Source organism: Garra rufa, chromosome 22, assembly GCF_049309525.1.
Source record: "Garra rufa chromosome 22, GarRuf1.0, whole genome shotgun sequence".
Lineage (NCBI taxonomy): Eukaryota > Metazoa > Chordata > Actinopteri > Cypriniformes > Cyprinidae > Garra > Garra rufa.
In genome coordinates, this window is record NC_133382.1 from 13,912,715 (window position 1) to 13,932,152 (window position 19,438).

General features: G+C 37.3%; 1 protein-coding gene across 1 annotated transcript; it reads left to right on the forward strand.

The window, feature by feature from the left end:
* The first annotated feature begins 103 nt into the window (after window positions 1–103).
* kbtbd2 (kelch repeat and BTB (POZ) domain containing 2) lies at window positions 104–16,690 on the forward strand. Its single transcript, XM_073828233.1, has 4 exons — window positions 104–574; window positions 11,816–12,225; window positions 14,032–14,197; window positions 14,803–16,690. The coding sequence occupies exons 2-4, from the start codon at window positions 12,053–12,055 to the stop codon at window positions 16,357–16,359; spliced, it is 1,896 nt and encodes a 631-aa protein (XP_073684334.1). The 5' UTR covers window positions 104–574; window positions 11,816–12,052; the 3' UTR covers window positions 16,360–16,690.
* Window positions 16,691–19,438: the final 2,748 nt, after the last annotated feature.

Below are 19,438 nucleotides of genomic sequence, written 5' to 3' on the forward strand. Positions count from 1 at the left end.
ATCCTGCGGGCCAGGCGGAAGAAGCCTGTTTCCGCCCCCTTCGGTCACACGATTGACGTTGGTTTCTCTTCTACCGGTTTTATTCTCGAGCTGCTAGCATGCAGTTAGCTTTCCTGATCGAAGCAACTTTAAATCGGGCTTCCGTAGCTCACGCGGTGTCTAAAGGCCTGAATAAGTCACTTCACCGTTGCTTACATAGTCTAAATGTTTTTAGTGTATGATCGATCTTCTTTGATACATTAATATCAATCTGTTCGACTGGAAGTATTGTTTGTATAAGGGAAACAAGAGCTAGCTAGCTGCATTAGCATGTCAGATTTGCTCCTACATATATATTTAGCTGCATACTGCTATAGCAGTAATTAATGTGTAATATGCGTTTGAGTTTTCTTTAAATACTGAAATTATGATCAGGGTGTCGGTGTGTTTGATGTAGGCACATAAAGCATCGGGCTTCGATCCGGTTAGGGCAGAGCATTTTTTAGCAGCCCGCTGTCTGCGAAAAAGCTTCGTCTTTGTGTTGTGGATCAGACAGAAACGCACAGCTGCCGGAGTTCCAAGCAGCACATCTGAGGTAAGGTGACCTCTAACAGGCCTGTTTAACAGCGCAGTGTGGTTATGATCCGGATAACAGTGTCCCTGCTCGGCCCCAGATGTGGGCAACTGTTCACTGAAGCTGAAAATGTTTGCTTATCACAGTTAGATGTTGATCTCTCATGATAGTACTCAATATTACAGCATGATAATGCCGGGGCAAAACACATTCTTAACCTAAACAGAAATTAGGATAAGCTATTATAATCGGCAACGGTGTTTTATTTATGAGTAAATAGTTGTTTCTTCGATGTTTTCCATATATAGAGAGAAATATGGGTGTATGGGTTCATGTGGTGACATTACTGATCTGAGCTAATGAGCTTTCACCGGAAAAGGCTCCTGTCCCGCCAATTTACAAACCTTAATAATGAGAAATGTAGTTGATACCGACAGTGCACGACTAATGTTTTGCGCCGTCACTAGGCTGCGTGTTGCATTCTCATGATTCCTTCACTTGCTGAGTTGATTTGCATGGCTGTGATGACCGACAACGTCGTATTATTTACGTGCTGTTTGATGCAGTGGCTGGTTAAGTTATACCTGAGCAGCCCTAACCCAGAAATATGTCGTGGTATTTTAGGGCGACCTATTTTTTTATCTGACAACAAACTATACGACGTTTGAAAAAAGTAAAACGTATACTAATAATAAATTTAAAATGCAAATATATTGTCTACTCAGTCTACCCCATAAAATCTAAAATAATTGTATATTGGCTGTTTATATGCTAGTTAGTTTTAGGCAGTAATGCCTTGTAGCACATGACAGTAATATTACTTCCCCTGTAATGAGTATTTCAGTAAAATATTACAGTTTCTCCATAATATAGCTTATTACAACCTTATTTATGTTGTCTGAGCACCTAGTTGTTTGAAATCCAACAATGCAGTCATTTACAGATTCATTTTCCCGATCCTCATATTGTCACCATTGCAGCATGGAAAATGGAAGAGCTAATTTTCAGCAGGTGGAAATATTGCCCTTATTTTGATTTTGTTGGGAAAAGATGACAAAAAATATTTTCAAGTGTAAATTGTTTTACTTTATTTGTACTGTTTTTACAAGTTCTGGCCTTACATATCGTGTCCATAACACGTCCTTTTGATCCCAATGTACATTTACCCATCTAATATCAAAAGACTATTTAGATAACAAACATTTTCTTACAATCTTATGTTATTCTTTTGAAAAAATGAATCATGTAATTGCACCTGGGCAGCGGGTGCATTATAGCTACAATTAGCATCAATCTACACATGACATCTAAAGAGATTAATATTACATTTTTACTCAAAGCTTCTTTGAGTAAAACAGAAAAAAAGGAAACAGAGAACAAGTGGCAGGGGCCTTAAATTGCATTTACATTCCAAGACTTAATTCACAGATCTGTCCAGAAATTTATAGGAAGCAGCATTTAAAAAATACAAAACACTTAAAACACTTAAAATTGCGAATAGCTTACAAACAGAAAGAAGCAAAGGGCACTCCTTTTATTCGTGAGCATATAATTAGCAGTAAGTGAGCGTGCTGAATGAAGACTCCAGAGTTTTCTGTGGAAGTGTTGAGTGGAGGCTGTCTTTTTATTAAGGTAAGCTTTTCATGTTATCACAATATAACATTATATCATCAGCAAGGATATTGCCTACACATAATATGAGTGACATCTGCAGCGAATCGTCTTTCTCAGAGTCATTCCTGCGATCATGGAAGTGAAAAACACAGGGAGACGGCACTGGAAATCTCTAATGCGCATCCGAAAAGATGACTCAGCCACCTTACTTACTGTCACTAATCAGCAAATAAGAAGTTTATTGAGGGAAAACTTAAATTACTCCTATCATAAAATAAGATTTTGGTCATTTCACCCACTCCTAAAGGACAGGATATTGAATGTGAATGTGAAACTATTTTCCCCATTAGAAGCAATTGAAGGCAATAACATTTTAATTTGGATTTTTCCTTTTAGCTAACTTTTCAAGGTAGCAATCTCTACATTCAAAAAACAAATCAAACTGACAACACTTTTCCTTAAATAGCAAGTGGTGTTGGAATGATTAAGTAAAATTAATTTTAGATTCATGTCCTGTAATCTGTTATCTAGTTAGATTTTTGCTGTGGTGTCGTTTTAGTAGTGGTATCAAGATATTTTACTCTGGTAATGTCATATCAAAGTTATCATAGGTATCACATCTCTGGTATCATTATCATGCACATCTTGTCAGTAATGCCGGTTCTGTGATTAGTCGTAAATCTTGTTCGCTGACAAGCTATGCAATATCGCATTCATTATCGAAGGCGATACATCTCCGATAATGCACACGATATTGCGTTGCTTGTCAGTGAACTACGGCTCTGTGTAGTAAATGCTGCTCCATAAATGAGCAAGTGAATGAGATTCACCACTAATCACAGAACCGGCATTACTGTCTTGATGCGCATGATAATCGCATCCGATAATTAGCACAGCCCTAACTACCACTAAAGCACCTTAAAATGCTTATTAATGTGATTAATGTTATTTACACTAAAGTCAGACTGGGACATATTAAGTGGCACATTCCTTTTTAAAAAAATAGGCCAAAATGTTTACTCACACCTAGGGGTGGGCGATATCTCGATATTTAAAATATATCGAGATATTTTTTAAAACTCGATATGAATTTTGACACATCGTATATATCGATATAATGTTTATAGTTAATTTTCGCCACTTGTTTGCCTTCTCTGTGCTGTGCTCGCCCCGCCTCCTTGCTTTTGTTCCCCCTCCCCTCGCCTGTCGTCTCATTCAACATGGCGGCGCCCGCAACCAGCCCGGAGGCTACAGAACTCGTCGCAAAAAAAAGGACAACTGGCTCCATTATATGGAGCTTCTAGCACCACGAACCGAGATTTTCGCGCGATCGTTAAAACGAAACCAAAAGTAAAACACGCACGCACATTCAAAAGCAATTTTAATACCCTGCGTTTAGAGAGAAACTCCCCAATGCACGCAAATTAGGCTACATAAAATATCTAGGCTGTTATTAGTATTTGGGCTATAATAACTTGTGTAGCTGTGTAGATAGCTCTGTATCATGCTTGAAAAATTCGGTCTCTATTTGCACTTTGAAAATTAAAAGAGTAGTACTTTGATCGTGACAGATTTATGGACCGGTGTTACGAGATTTTTGGTTTCTGAGATATTTGGTTTCTGTGGGCGGAGCATATATGCATATTAATGAGACATGACCAGACATGCGCGCACGATCGTGAAACTGAAAATATCAGCTCTGCTACATCTTAGAATGTTTAACGATTTTTTCATAAACCTAACAGACCTTTGTCTAATCTATGAATTTATGTCTAAAATAAATGTGTTTACCTTGTTAATGCAGTTACAAAAGTTTTATTAGTATGTTGTTGTTTTTTTCCGCGTGAGGTCATCCACGACTAAATGAGAATGACAGGCTTTCACTTCATGTAACTTTATACGCAAACCTCATCTGCATCCAGAATTGATTTCAGTTCGTAGCGGTAGGTAGATTTCTGCATTGCGATGCTTAAACTGAGACTTTATTGTTGTTAAATACATCACTGCCTTTAACATCTTAAACGTCTAGAAATGTATCTTTGGACCAATACGTTTATTTATAAAATAACCAAATGTGATTGTTCAAGTTTGGTTAACTTGTGATCAAACCACAACTTTGTGTAAATAAACTAACTTGGACTAATAAGTCTATTAGCCTAAAGACATCAACATGTCTGTTCTTTTATCACTTGTTTCATTGTTGTGCTGGATGAAAAGCATTTCAATAAAGCAAAATACTATGTAAAGGTGCTGCAGTAGTTTGTCTTGGAAAAGTATGGAAACAGAAAGTAAAATATAGATTTTTGGTACATCTGCTTTAAAAGAGAAAAATAAATCACAGCCTTTTATGAAAGCAATTTAACAACAAGTGTAGTGGTGACAATTTTATTTACAGTAGGATCTTGGACAAAGAAACAATCTTGGACAATATTAAAAAAAAAATAATAATAACAATAATATATATATATATATATATATATATATATATATTAGGGGTGTGCAAAGCAGCCGGTATTTGTATCTGTATTTGTATTTGTTGAGGGGGGAAAAGTATTTGTATTTGTATTTGTATTCGAGTAAAATTCAAAATAGGTTTAAAAATCCTGTTTTTTTGTGCGCTAAACTTTTAATTTACGTTATAGTGTAAGTATTCTTTAATTATATCCATTATAATAATTATGGATATGCAATATTGGTTGATGTTTTTGAATAACAAGGAACGTCATTGAAAAAAATAATAATAACATGACAGCCATTACCTCATCCATGGTTAAACCAACTAATAAAATACCATTGTGAACATTATGAACCCCACCCACCACCTGTCCTTGTTGGAGGATGCTGAACAGACAGAATAAAAATAAAAATAAAAATGTTCTTCTTCTGAAAGAACTTCTTTCTCGTGGCGTCTGCCGTTGCTAAGCAACCATGACCTGATCTCTCAATGACGACTCGGAAGTTTCAGCAAAGCATAAATGGATTTCCAGCATTAAAAATCGCTTGCATTAGCTCTGCTATTAAATTTCTTTAAAAATGGTTATTCATGTACAGATATGATCAGCTGTTCCTCCAACTTGGCTGTTTTTTCAATGGTATAAGGGAAAGGGTGAAGCTGATTTGTTGGTTCTTGTCACATGACCTGCGTGCGCATGTGGCATTCTGAAAAGTTGAGATGTATTTATCCAAAGACTATAGAATATTTATCTCGATGTGGCGCGGACGCGCCTGGAAAAAACGAGCGCGTAGCACCGTGTGAGCGTTGCTTTCATTATGAGCGCGCATACCGCGCGTCTACATTTGAAATAACGACGAACTTTAGCGCGCATTTGAACGGCCCTTAATAGAATAATCTCCCGATCAAACTCTGCTTCCCAAAGTTATAAACCCAGTTAAGGTACAGAAATATATTCATCAAAAATAGTGACGCAGTGAAGTCTTTTTTCACCCAGCCGAGTCTTCTCTGTTGCTGTGTGGAGCAGCCTGAGTCAGTCACCTCTTTTACCCCCACCCCCCGACTCCTGAATGTCACTCACTCATTCATGCGGGCATACACTGACTGCGGTCTCCTGAGGAAACGCAGCTTTTTTGATAGAAAGTTTTTCTTGTTCCCGAATACAAATATTTATTAAGGTATTTGTTCGAAATAAGTATTCGTTAAAAACACGCTATTTGTGCCTTTCCGAATACCGTATTCGGGTTCGGCTCCACCCCTAAAATATATATATATATATATATATATATATATATATATAGGGAAGAACAGAAAAAAGCCTGCAACCACTGCAGCTGTCCCATTGATTCTGATTGAGATTAAGATCATGGATTAATAAACTCTTATATAGCAGTTTCATATACAGCAATGAAATCAGTTAAACATACCTAAGTGTCTACTTTGTCATCTTTATAAGGATATTTATTGCCACAGGCCATGCATAAGTCACTCAGGTCATCTATGGGAGGAGAGGCAAAATATTAGTAAAAAATCTTGTCTCTTGCTTGTTGATTGGTAGGCTCTTACACAAGTACAAGTGTACACATGAGATTGCACTCACCTATTTTTTTAATGTCCAATTAAAACAAATTTTTAATGTGCTCACTGCATCCAAGGTTTTATGAATGCCACAGTGGGCCCCTATTGCACTACTGTGCAATTCCATACAGATTTCTTTGGCTTTCTCTGGCCAAAGTACCTCCTTCCTTCCTCCTTACAGAATGCAAAACTTCATCTAAAAAAGGCAAGTTAGTCAGTATACTATTAAAAAAAATAAAATAATAATAACTGAGATGTAGAATATACATATACTCACTTTGTACAATGAAGTTTTTAGCTTTTCTGTGGAAAACAATTTTAGCATTCCTAGAAATACTCTCAGGTAATGTTCCAGAAAGCTTGAACTCAAAAAGTTTGTTGTATGTAGTTACATCCATCTCTAACCTCACCCTTACAAAACTAGTGGAATAGCAACTTATATAAAATTTTTCATAACAATGCAAACAAGTATAATAAATTAATTGATAAATCTCCTCAGTCCATTGGATACTGAGATGATTTCACTTCTGACATTGGTTTATTAGATAACTGTCCACCCCAGTTTTTGGCTTCTAATGATGAATATTTGCATATTATAGTGGGGTAAGAAAATCTTTATAGAGCTTTATGTGATCATTTTTGACACACTTCACATTCTTATAATTTGATAATGGCAAATTGATTAACAAGTGGGTGTGTAAATCTGTCATCTGATGAAGTTGTTCCTAGTCCTTTTGCTTGCTTTATTGTGCTCCAGACACACTGTGGGAGCATACGGGAATCTTTTGTTTGTATGTTACACAGGACCCTCATTCTAAGTAAAACCCATGAGTATAAAGGCATTACCCACTAAATAAACATTTGGTTGGTTTACTCTTTAATCCAAAAAAAAAAAAAAAATCCTTTGGAACATCACATTTCCAAATTATTACAGATACACAAATAGGTTACAAAAACTTTATTAGGCCACTCATGGGTTTGAGGACATATAGTAGTCATTGCCAGAGGGACCCATTTTAAACCTTCTGTAAGAAGTAACTAAAGATTAACTTCAGTGACTGTTAGCTCATATCATTCAGGTGATCTGGAATTGTTGGTTTCACTTATATTTTATTTTATCTTGTAACATGACAAAAAAAAATCTTTTTAACAATATATAAATTACATGTTTCTGCAGTGTATGACAATCACAACAAGACATGGTGAATGTTGGACAATGTTGAATATAGTCACAATCTGCATAACTTTTGGATCTTCGTACTGTTGACTCTATTAAGCCATGTAAACACCATTAAACTCACTGATCTATAATAGAGAACATTATATGTATTATATATAGTCGTTATATAGATCAGTGGTTAAACTCCATAAAGATATGACGTACATGTTTTTCATCCAGTACAACAGTGAAACACGTTATAAAAAAACAGACATTTTCAATCTTGATTTAGGCTAATAGGCTTAATAGTTCAAGTTAGTTTATTTACACAAGGTGGTTTGATCACAAGTTAACAAGACTTTCATAAAAGGCTGTGATTTATTTTTCTCTTTTAAAGCAGATGTACCAAAAATCTATATTTTTACTTTCTATTTCCATACATTTCCAAGACAAACTACTGCAGCACCTTTACATAGTATTTTGCTTTATTGAAATGCTTTTCATCCAACACAACAATGAAACAAGTGATAAAAGAACAGACATGTTGATGTCTTTAGGCTAATGGACTTATTAGTCCAAGTAAGTTTATTTACACAAAGTTGTGGTTTGATCACAAGTTAACAAGACTTAAACAATCACATTTGGTTATTTTATAAACAAACGTATTGGTCCACAGATACATTTCTAGACGTTTAAGATGTTAAAGGCAGTGATGTATTTAACAACGAATAACAACAATAAAGTCTCAGTTTAAGCATCGCAATGCAGAAATCTACCTACCGCTACGAACTGAAATCAATTCTGGATGCAGATGAGGTTTGCGTATAAAGTTACATGAAGTGAAAGCCTGTCATTCTCATTTAGTCGTGGATGACCTCACGCGAAAAAAAACAACAACATATAAAACTTTTGTAACTGCATTAACAAGGTAAACACATTCATTTTAGACATAAGTTCATAGATTAGACAAAGGTCTGTTAGGTTTATGAAAAAATCGTTAAACATTCTAAGATGTAGCAGAGCTGATATTTTCAGTTTCACGATCGTTCGCGCATGTCTGGTCATGTCTCATTAATATGCATATATGCTCCGCCCACAGAAACCAAATATCTCAGAAACCAAAAATCTCGTAACACCGGCACAGCAATGGAACCATAAATGAGCATGACGATCCATTAACCCTGTTACCCCTGTTGTAAACTGTTACTCCCATTTTTGAACAGAGACGTGAAAATTAAGAATTGAAACTTAAATCTTTATAATTCATGGGCAAAAACATTTTGTAATATGATTTTGATGTACATTGTCCATGTTAATGCATGTTAATGTCTGATTTTAAAATGGCTTTCAAATGATGAATTTTGAAATTTTAAGTTTTCATCTGATATATCATTTCTTATTATTTCTAAAGTGTAATAGGGAAAAAGGCAACAAGGATGTCTGTGAAAAAGATCAGAACTCCTGTTATGAAGTAGATTTTTAAGGTGCACTCTACAATTTGTAACACAAAATGTCAAATATCTATTTAGGAGCCTTAGACCTTTCCAACGTTATATGGTTTGTCATGATTAGATTAGGATTTATTTGTAAAATGGTGAAGTAAACTTGGGCATCCCACAGAGGACGGTGATAGCCATAAAATGTTGACAGGCAAGTGTTTTTAGCTAAGAATCTTTAAATCGCTTTTCTCTGACATAATAACTTTGTATGTTTGTTTTTTTTATGTTTAATGGTGTTTTTTTCATTACATTATTACATTATTTTTCATTAAATTTCTTTAAATTTAAAGCCAAGTTTATTATGTCTTATTTTACTGCTATGTTACTGCTGTTTGATAACCTAATGTTCAGGGGTAAATCTTTAAAATAAAGTTCTCCAGAATCGTGATCTTTATTCTAAGCCAAAAAATCGTGATTCTCATTTTATTCAGAATCGTGCAGCTCTAATATGTATACAGGGATTTTTAAAAGAAAATTTGCAGAAGCACTTTGTTTTGAACTGCCTACCTCTGAGTTTCAGTAAAAAAAGACTTTGAAATTTGGAATATTTGTTTTTGCAGTAGTTTTTGGGGGGTTATTTATAGGGATGCACCGGTTGACCGGCCATAAATCGAAACCGGCCGGTTTTTGCATCTAACGCGTGATCGGCAACCGGCCGGTTTTCGTTTTTATCCCGGCCGGTTTTTTTCCGGAAGTGTGTACGCGGGCCGCGGCATTCGATTCATTCAGAAACATGTCACTTGTGTGGCGGTTTTTCGAAATCTGTGAGCAGGACGTGAAGATTGCAATCTGCAATGTCTGCAAAGGACAGCCGCTTTTCTGTGCTCGCTGAAGTTGCGCAAGCGTACCTGTCCTCGCCCTGCACAAGCGCAGACAGCGTACGTTTGTTCAGCTCAGCTTCTCACGTGACAGATGAAAAAAGAAACTCACTTGTGACAAAGCTGAGATGCTTATTTTTGTAAAAAGCATTACTTTACTTTTGAAAAGCCAAAAATAAAAGTCTGTTCTGTTAAGAATGATTATTATTATTTTACATTAAAATACCTGTTGGCTTGCTGTTTTACTTTACTAAAAGCATGTTTTACTTATTAAACTGTATTTACTTTCATATTTTTTATTTTTTATTTAATTTCAGATGTCAGATGCTATTGATTCAATAGCCAAAGCCAGATTGGCCTGTTAAATACTAAATAAACATGTTGTTTATGTTGTTTACTTGCATAACTTCTTGTTTTTGAAAAAATCGGAAATCGGTATCGGAATCGGCCAGCTTGCTTGTAAAAAATCGGTATCGGAATCGGCCATGAAAAATCATGATCGGTGCATCCCTAGTTATTTATCCTGTAAAGATATCGAGATATATATCGTATGTCGAGATATAGCAAAATATATCGAGATATATTTTTTGCTCCATATCGCCCAGCCCTACTCACACCACAGTCTGGCAAAGCCAGATTGGTACATGGCACCATTGTTGTCCCTTTACTCATTAGCGTGGTTTGTATGCCGAGGCTGTCTAACCCTTTTGCTGTGTTTGATGTTTAATGGGATGGATACATTTTGTGGTCTTCGTCGACTCGAGCATATAATTCGCTTTCTGTTGTCATCTCTCTGTACTGAAGCACGCAGTGTGTGAACTATGATGGTTTATGTGACACATAACTGGCTCAAAACCAGACTTTATTCAGCTTAATGGGAAGGATGTGTAAACTGTCTAAATCACTCCCTATCACCTACTATGCACTCACCAAATGTGTGGCCAAAAGACAGAAAAATCATCTTTTAGAGTGTAGGGGGGTGTGATGCTTAAGATTCCAGAGAGCATCTGACTGGACAAAAATTCTGATGAGAAGCTGGAGTGCAGAACATTGCCATCGAAATCTTTGGTCTGTAATGGTGGTGGAGAGAAACTGTAAATTGTGAATGCTTTTTTTTTTTTGAAATGCTAATTTTGTTTTAACAAACTAGCTCCACTGTTGTGACTGTAACATGTCATATAGCTTATAACACACTCTCACACATTATTTTTATATTTTGGAATGAGTACAATTTACATGTGGCTTTAACAACCAGATGCATTTACACTTGCATCCCAGATCACCTCTTGAAGTGGTTTGAGCAATTGGATTTAAATCTGTTGTCAGAGAGTGAATTTGCATTTTCATTCAGCACGTCTGATTTTATACATAATTTCCCAAAGCTAAGGCTAGAGTTGTCAAAAAGTAGAGAGTTTGGTACTTTCGGCACATTTTTAAACATCGCTGATTGGCCATAGATTGGCATGTGAACACTATGGCCAATCAGCGATGTTTAAAAATCGGCTCAACAGCACTTAAATCTGAGCGGGAAATGGACGCTTTTTTAAAATTTCAGTACCAAACTTTTTGACAGCTCTATTTAAAACTATACACTAATTTACATCAAAAACTGCTCATGCTACATGTAGTATGTTTTTTTGGATTGTGATTAAAGATTTTTAATTTTATGTGTTTGTCCATTCAAGCATGATAAGACATGATAGAGTATTCAATTCGGTGCTTGCATATTGTCTGTAGGGTGGCTAGAAAACCATCTAAAAAACAGCACATGAGTACTTTAGTTTTATTTTGTCTTTTTTGACTTTAGTTATAGGCTTAAAGCTATACTCCACCTAAAAATTTCATTCATTTACTCACCCTCATGCCATGTCATATGTATATGACTGACCCTGTCTTAAAGGTCCAAAATGAACAATCGCTGAAGCAAGTAGAAATTGGCGCTGGCAAGTTTATAAAATAAAATGTTAATTTATGGTTAAACATTTGAAGCAAATAAATGTAGATTATTGGTGCTGTTGTTTTATTGTTGTTCTGTAAATATTATTATCATTATACTTTTTCTTTTACAGTACATCAGAGATTGGTTTAAGTTTTTCATTGTTTTTTTTGCTATCTAATGTGGCCATTTTTTTTTTTTCACAGATACGCTGGACTGCAGGTGTTCTAAAGTAGACGTCTCCCTCTACCTCACGTCACTTCCTCCCTCAATCCCAACGTCCTCCAAGACAGCTGAGCACTGTGGAACCGCTGTAAAAGTTGTGATTCAGCATGGTAGAGGAATAACCTTTATTTCAAAGTATTCAGGGAACAGGCCTTTGCAGAAAGGCACAGATACTCTTTGACATTCAGAAGCTGGTTGAAAACTCATGGGATACGAACATGTCGGAGGTTGGAGAGCGTCGGCAAGTCAACACAGATTATGCCGTTTCTGTGCTGGAACAGCTGAAGTTTTTCTACGAGCAGAAGTTGTTGACTGACATCACTCTGCTGGTGGAGGAGAGCGAGTTCCCCTGCCATAAAATGGTGCTGGCCACCTGCAGCTCTTACTTCAGGTGGGTGGAGCAAGTGTTTGTGAACACATGAACATTCAACTGAATAATCTATAAACCATTTAAAACAAAAAGCAGAATTAGGATATCATTTTATATGTATGAATGTGTGTTACAAAAAATGTGAAATTCTCTAAAATTCTGTCTTTACTGATAATGTCATTTTTAATGACACCATTCCACAATTATGAGTTTTCTATTTACTTAAATTGCTCAGTGCTCTGGTAATTTAAAAAATATGAAAATTAGGACAGGTCAGCGCAATTAATCAAAATTGTAATAAAATCTCGATGTGACTGCATTTTTAAATCGCAGAAAGATGATTTCTCTGCCACTTACCTCAAGGTGCGTGTCCACTTGCGAGCATTTGCAGTTCATTTCCTGTGAGAGTTGAATTTCACGCTCATGCAGAAAAAGTGTTGAGGGCTCAATTTTGCAAATAAGTGGACAGTGCCAGGCAACAGCCGATCTCCATTAGAATCATCTGTCCTAAGTGTTTAAAATATGTTGATTGTGCTTGCATTTCTGCTTTATTAAGTACTTAAATCATATTGTTTACACATTGGACGCATTTAAGTTGTTAAACAGTACTTTTAATACATTTTTGTTTTCTATTGTAATGTAAATAAATGTAATTTTTTTTTTACTTCCAATAGGCTGATTTGGTGCTCAAGAAACGTTTTCTAAATGTATTCTTTTTACTGTCACTTTTGAAGTTTTTAACATTAATAAAAATAAGAATCATTATTAGTAACTGAGCACTAATAGTAATTGAGCTTCAAATCAACATTATTAGAACAATTTCTGAAGGATCATGTGACACTGAGGACTGCAGTACTGATGCTGATAATTCTGCTTTGTATCACAGGAATAAATTGCATATTTTCTATTAAAATAGAAAATAATTAGTTTTGATCAAATTAATGCAGCCTTGATGAGCATTAGATACTTCATTAAAAAACTTAAATCATAATTTTCCTAACTTGACGTACTGTATTTCATTAGGAATTTTCATAAAACAACAACAACAACAAAAAAATTAAACCAGCCTTAAAACACATTCTAGTTCTAGTTTCTGTTATTTGAAAGATTTTTTTAAAGCTCTAATTAGTTTACTTTTGAAATATTTAAAATTCTAATTTATAAACATCACAATGTATGCATTCATGAATGTAAAGTAAGGAAATATTGTCTTAAAAGTTTTTTTTATTTTTATTTTTTATGTTTTTAGGTCCTTATTGCACAGTCCTAATTTACAACTGAAAATCACAATATGAACATGGCAATGCATTCACTAACAATATTGTAACATTGACAGTATTAGTTCAACAGTGAATGTCACTCTATTGCTCTGGCCCCCAGCTGAACTGGAAGTTTTTGAGTTAGACTTATTGTCTGAATAATATTGCCTGAAGTGCTGGTCACCACCCAAGTAGTAAAAAATTCCTGTTCAAATAACAGCTCACCCTGTTGCTCTTTATTTTATTGTACATGTACTTGTTACATGTATATTACATTTACATGATGTAGTAATAACAACAATAAGTTATTCATAATTGCATGCAACTAACCATAACCATATAGTAAGCATATGTAGTTAATAAATATTACTCCGTACTTAAATCTGTAATTACACTGTAACAAGAACACCATAAATACAATTTGACACCAGATAATAATTTTAATCCACATATTTGCTATTGCTATTTTAAATAGACTGGAATCATGAGAGAATTGTGAGAACTTTAAAACCAAGATTTGTTCAAAGGTCTTTGTTTTAACAAGTGTTGTTTTTTTGTGTTTTTGTAGGGCCATGTTTATGAGTGGGCTCAGTGAGAGCAAACAGACACATGTTCATCTTAGAAATGTTGACCCCATCACGCTGCAGACCATCATAACCTATGCTTACACCGGGAACTTAGTCATCAACGACACCACTGTGGAACCTCTGTACGAGACAGCCTGTTTTCTTCAGGTTGGAAAGTTTTACACACACTCTTCCACAGGTTAAAGTTAACGTGTTAAAAGTCATCAAACTCACATACACATGCTTGCTGATGTTTTGTCATTTTACCCTCCACATACATGCGCAAAGCTCTCACACTGACTTGTTTTACCAAGTTTACCACTTGTTTCAATCAAAACATCTATGAGTCACAGAGTACCATCACAGCATGCCATTGTTGCAGACTTTGAGCAGCACACTCTGGCATTTTTAGAGATCTCAGTTTTAAAATGTCCACAAAACAACTGGTCAGCAGCCAATGAATCACTGATGTGATGTATAATGTAATTTTGATGACCTTTTAGACTGATGACACATGGGGCAACTTCTTGTGCGGTGTTGCCGTCAACGACCAACCAGGTGTGACACAGAGTCCACAACCAATCTAAAGTATCCAGATAGAAATTTGTTACTCATTCTCAATGGGAAAGTGCCCAATCAACATTGCTCAGAAAAAGTTGCCCCAAGTAACATCAGCTTTAGAAGTTGGCCAGATAGAAAAATGTATGTATTTACAATATTGTTACTCAGTGTTTATGTCTACTTATTTCTGGCTTCCATTTTCTCCCTTTCAGGTGGAAGATGTTTTACTGCAGTGTCGAGAATACTTGGTCAAAAAAATCACTGCTGAAAACTGCGTCCGTATGCTAAGCATCGGTGACCTGTTTAGTTGCACAGAGTTGAAGCAAAGTGCTAAGCGCATGGTGGAGCACAAATTTCCTGTCGTCTACCGACAGGAGGCTTTCCTGCAGCTTTCGCACGAGCTCTTGCTGGACCTCCTGAGCAGCGATAATCTTAATGTGGAGAAAGAGGAAACAGTACGTGAGGCGGCCATGCTGTGGCTGGAATACAACATGGAAGCACGTTCTCAGTATCTCTCCTCCGTCCTTAGCCAGATTCGAATTGATGCGCTTTCTGAAGTTACCCAACGTGCCTGGTTCCAAGGTCTTCCACCAAACGATAAATCAGTGGTAGTGCAAGGCCTGTACAAGTCTATGCCAAAGTTTTTTAAGCCCAGACTGGGCATGACCAAGGAAGAAATGCTCATTTTTGTAGAGGCTGAACCTCCAGCTGAAAGCCACCCAGTCGTGATAGGTCCACGTCACACAGTGGTCTGTTATAGTCCTCAAGCGGAGAAGGTCTATAAACTGTGTAGCCTGCCTGGAGACTTGCAGAAGGTTGGGACATTGGTCACTCCAGACAATGATGTGTTCATTGCCGGTGGACAGATACCACTGAAGAGCGCTCTAGCTACCCACGGCAGCAAAAGTGGCAAACTGCAGGCAGCCTACTGTTCAGTGGACAGCTTCTACTGGCTGGATGCCCAGCAGAACGCATGGGTGGCCAAAACACCGATGCTATACGCTCGCACTAAACCATCGCTGGTGTATTGTCAGGGTTTCATTTACGCGATTGGCGGCGATAATGTGGGTGGTGAGTTGAATAAGCGCACGGTGGAACGCTACGATTGCGAGCAGGACGAATGGAGCTTGACCAGCCCTCTTCCCTGCGCATGGAGCTGGAGCACAGCGGTAACGGCCCGGGACTGCATCTATGTCATGACACACGACCTCATGTACTGCTACTTCCCTCGAGCTGACACTTGGGTGGAAATGGCAATGCGACAGACTAGTCGCTGCTTTGCTTCAGCAGCTGCGTTAGGAGACCTCATCTTCTATATTGGTGGTCTGCATGTGGTGGGCAACTCCGGATTGCGTCTACCAACAAGCACTATTGATGGCTCCTCCGTTACAGTAGAAATATACGATGTCAACAAAAACGAATGGCGTCTGGCTGCTAACATCCCAGCCAAGCGGTACTCTGACCCCTGCGTGCGTGCCGTGGTGCTACTGAATACTCTATGCATCTTCATACGCGAGACACACCTAAATGAGCGGGCGAAGTATGCTCTCTATCAGTACGACCTGGAGCTCGATTGCTGGTCCTTGCGGCAGCCCGTGTCAGAACGTGTGCTCTGGGACCTCGGCAAAGATTTCCGCTGTGCCGTGGGTAAATTGTACCCATCCTGCCTTGATGAATCTCCCTGGAAGCCACCCACTTACCTCTTCTCTCCTGATGGAGCTGAGGAGTTTGAAGTGGATGAGGACATGGTGTCACTGCCTCATGTATAGTTAATGGCATCGTCTTTGAAACTAACCTGTAATTTATCCACTGTTCTGGAATAATGCTCTTCTGTTTTGAGAGGAAAGATGATTAAGCTGATGGACGGTCTTCCCTTAATGCCTAGCGTGCTCATAGAGATCAAACGTTTAATTGGAATCTAAAATGTTGAATTCAAATTTTGACCCATGTCCGACATGTGCAGTTTTGATAATTCTTATAGCAAGTTTGAGAACATAAATATTTCATTTCTCTCATGAAGTTTGGCATTCTGTTTTAACAATTTGATGGTGTAAACAAATGATGCGATTAAACCTTCTTTGGTTGAAAATGGCAACTGTACACCCTGAGTTTTTAAATTTCTCTTCTTTTGTTCAGTTTTTTAATTTTTAGAAATCAATTGCTCACCTTTTTCCTAAATGTCACCAGGGTAACAATAGGTTCAAACGGTTGGTGAGATATTTTGTACTGAATATCATTTGATGTTTTGGTTCGCCGCTGGTTTGGTGACTTGCTTAACATTGATGTTGTTTTCATTGTTGTGCATCTGTATTATCATAATTCACGTTCTCTGTGGTTGGTCTGTTGACCTGTCTTAGATATGACATCATTTTACCTTTCTAGGTAGGTTTCACACTTACATCCACAAACACACTAGCGATACCTCAGGGTGTGTTCCAGTCTTGTTTCCTACTCCGTTTACCATATCATTTATTTCTCTCTCCCTCTCTCAATCTAGTGTGAGTGTTTCTTTAGGCGCCTTTGTCTCCAAGTTCCTGTGTTTGTCCTCGATAAGACGAATACAGGAAATGCCTGCCACAGTATTCATTTTCCATCATGTTCAGATGTATGTATGTATGTATAGATACTGAAAGTCTGGAACTGAATTAAAACAGGTTAAAAAAATTAAATAAAACAAGCTTTACTCTTGAGTCACCATGAAGCATCTTCAAATTGCACTTAGTGCTTTGCTGCCTTGGATCATAACGTTTGTTATTACGGTTATTTTAATGAAAAAAATAATTTTTGTTGCTGTATTTGTGCAATAGTGTGTACAAAGCAGTTCTTTCCTGCCAAACTCAACCCTCCATTTTGGTTTTCATTATTTCATGCTACTATTTGTAATTACTTGTTATAAAATAACATTGTGCTTCTTGGGTCATTCAGATGAGAATGGTCCAAAAGCATCAGGTTTACATGGATGGCTGACAGCCAACAGTATACAGTATCTCACAAAAGTGAGTACACCCCTCACATTTCAGCAACCATTTTAGTATATCTTCTCAAGGGACAATACTATAGAAATTAAACTTGGATATAGTTTAGAGTAGTCAATGTGGAGCTTGTATAGCAGTATAGATTTACTGTCCTCTCAATATATCTTAACAAACAGCCATGATTGTCAAAATAGCTGGCAACAAAAGTGAGTACACCTTAAGTGATAACAGCAGTATGTTGTTTAACCATGCAAATTCACGTGTCCTATCCATCATGTTTGTTTTTGTCTGCTTGACAGGATCAAACAAAGTTGTGTATCTTGTATTAGAGCAGTTAAAATTTGGTGCTTTAAGTACAATTATCTCATACTGACCACTGGATGTTCAACATGGCATCTCATGGCAAAGAACTTTTTGAGAATTTGAAAATTAGAATTTTTGCTCTCCACAAATATGGCCAAGGCTATTAGAGGTTCAGTAACACCCTGAAACCGAGTTAGACTACAGTGGTCAGGGTCATACAGAGGTTTTCCAAGATGGGTTCCATTCGGAACAGGCCTTGCAAGGGTCGATCAACGAAGTTGAGTACTCGTTTTGTGTGTCAGGTGCAGAACCTGGCTTCAAAAAACAGGTGCATGAGTGCTGCCAGCATTGCTTTAAAGGTTGCAGAAGTAGAAGGTCAGCTTGTCAGTGCTCAGACATATGCCGCACACTGCAACAAGTCGGTTTGCATAGGCGTCGTCACAGAAGGAAGCCTCGTCTGAAGCTGGCTCACAAGAAAGCCTCCAAACAGTTGACAACCTGTCCAAGAGCATGAATTACAGAAACCATGTCCTGTGGTCTGATGAGACTATAAGATAAACTTGTTTAGCTCAGATGGTGTCCAGCGTGTGTGGCGATGCTCTGGTGAGGTGTACCAAGAAAACTGTGTCTTGTCTACAGTCAAGCATGGTGGTGGTACTGGGGAGCTGGAGTTCATTGAGGGAAACATGGATTCCATTATGTACTGTACGTTCTGAAGCAGAACATGATGCCTTCCCTCCAGAAACTAGTTTTCCTACATGATAACGACCCCAGACACGTCACCAAGATGATAGCTGCCTTGCTGAGGAAGCTGAATGTGATGTGAAGGCCAAGTATGTCTCCAGACCTGAACCCTATCAAGCACCTGTGGGGCATCCTCAAGCATAAGGTGGAGAAGCACCATGTGTCTAACGTCCAGCAGCTCCGTGAGGAGTGGAAGAGGATCCTAGCAACAACCTGTGCAGCTCTGGTCAGTTTCAGATAACAATGGTGCTAACAAAATATTGACACTTTGGACAAGTTCACTTAGGGTGTACTCACTTTTGTTGCCAGCTATTTTGACATGAATGGCTGTATGTTGAATAATTTTCAGGGAACAGAAAATCTAAACTGCTATTCAAGCTGCACATTGACTACTTTAAAATATATCTAAGTTTCATTTCTATAGTATTGTCCCTTGAGAAGATATACGAAAATGGTTGCTGAAATGTGAGGGGTGTACTCACTTTTGTGAGATACTGTATATTCAGTGAATAGCAATTTATGAACAATATATCCTGAACAATTAGGCTATAAACTAAACTATGCATAAGTAGGAGTGAATTTTTGGTCTTCATTCATCATGTGCATTATTTTATTACTGTGGCAGTAACAAACCTCAAGGAGATGTTGTTTACCTTCAAATTTCAGTGAAGTACAACAGTTGTAAATATTCTTGATAGGTCTACAATGCTCATCAAGATCTTCACAAAACGTGCATTACCATGAATGAAATTAGGGAAAAATGTTGCTCTGTCATTTTTTATTTTATTACACAAAAACGTGTTCTTTGTGTGTAGCATTTGTGGTG

Bases quoted from the DNA above. Each gene is read 5' to 3' on its own strand.
- kbtbd2 (XM_073828233.1), top strand. From the start codon at position 12,053: ATGTCGGAGGTTGGAGAGCGTCGGCAAGTCAACACAGATTATGCCGTT. The intron at 12,226-14,031 runs GTGGGTGGAGCA...GTGTTTTTGTAG, and splicing joins ACCTGCAGCTCTTACTTCAG to GGCCATGTTTATGAGTGGGC. The intron at 14,198-14,802 runs GTTGGAAAGTTT...TCTCCCTTTCAG, and splicing joins AGACAGCCTGTTTTCTTCAG to GTGGAAGATGTTTTACTGCA.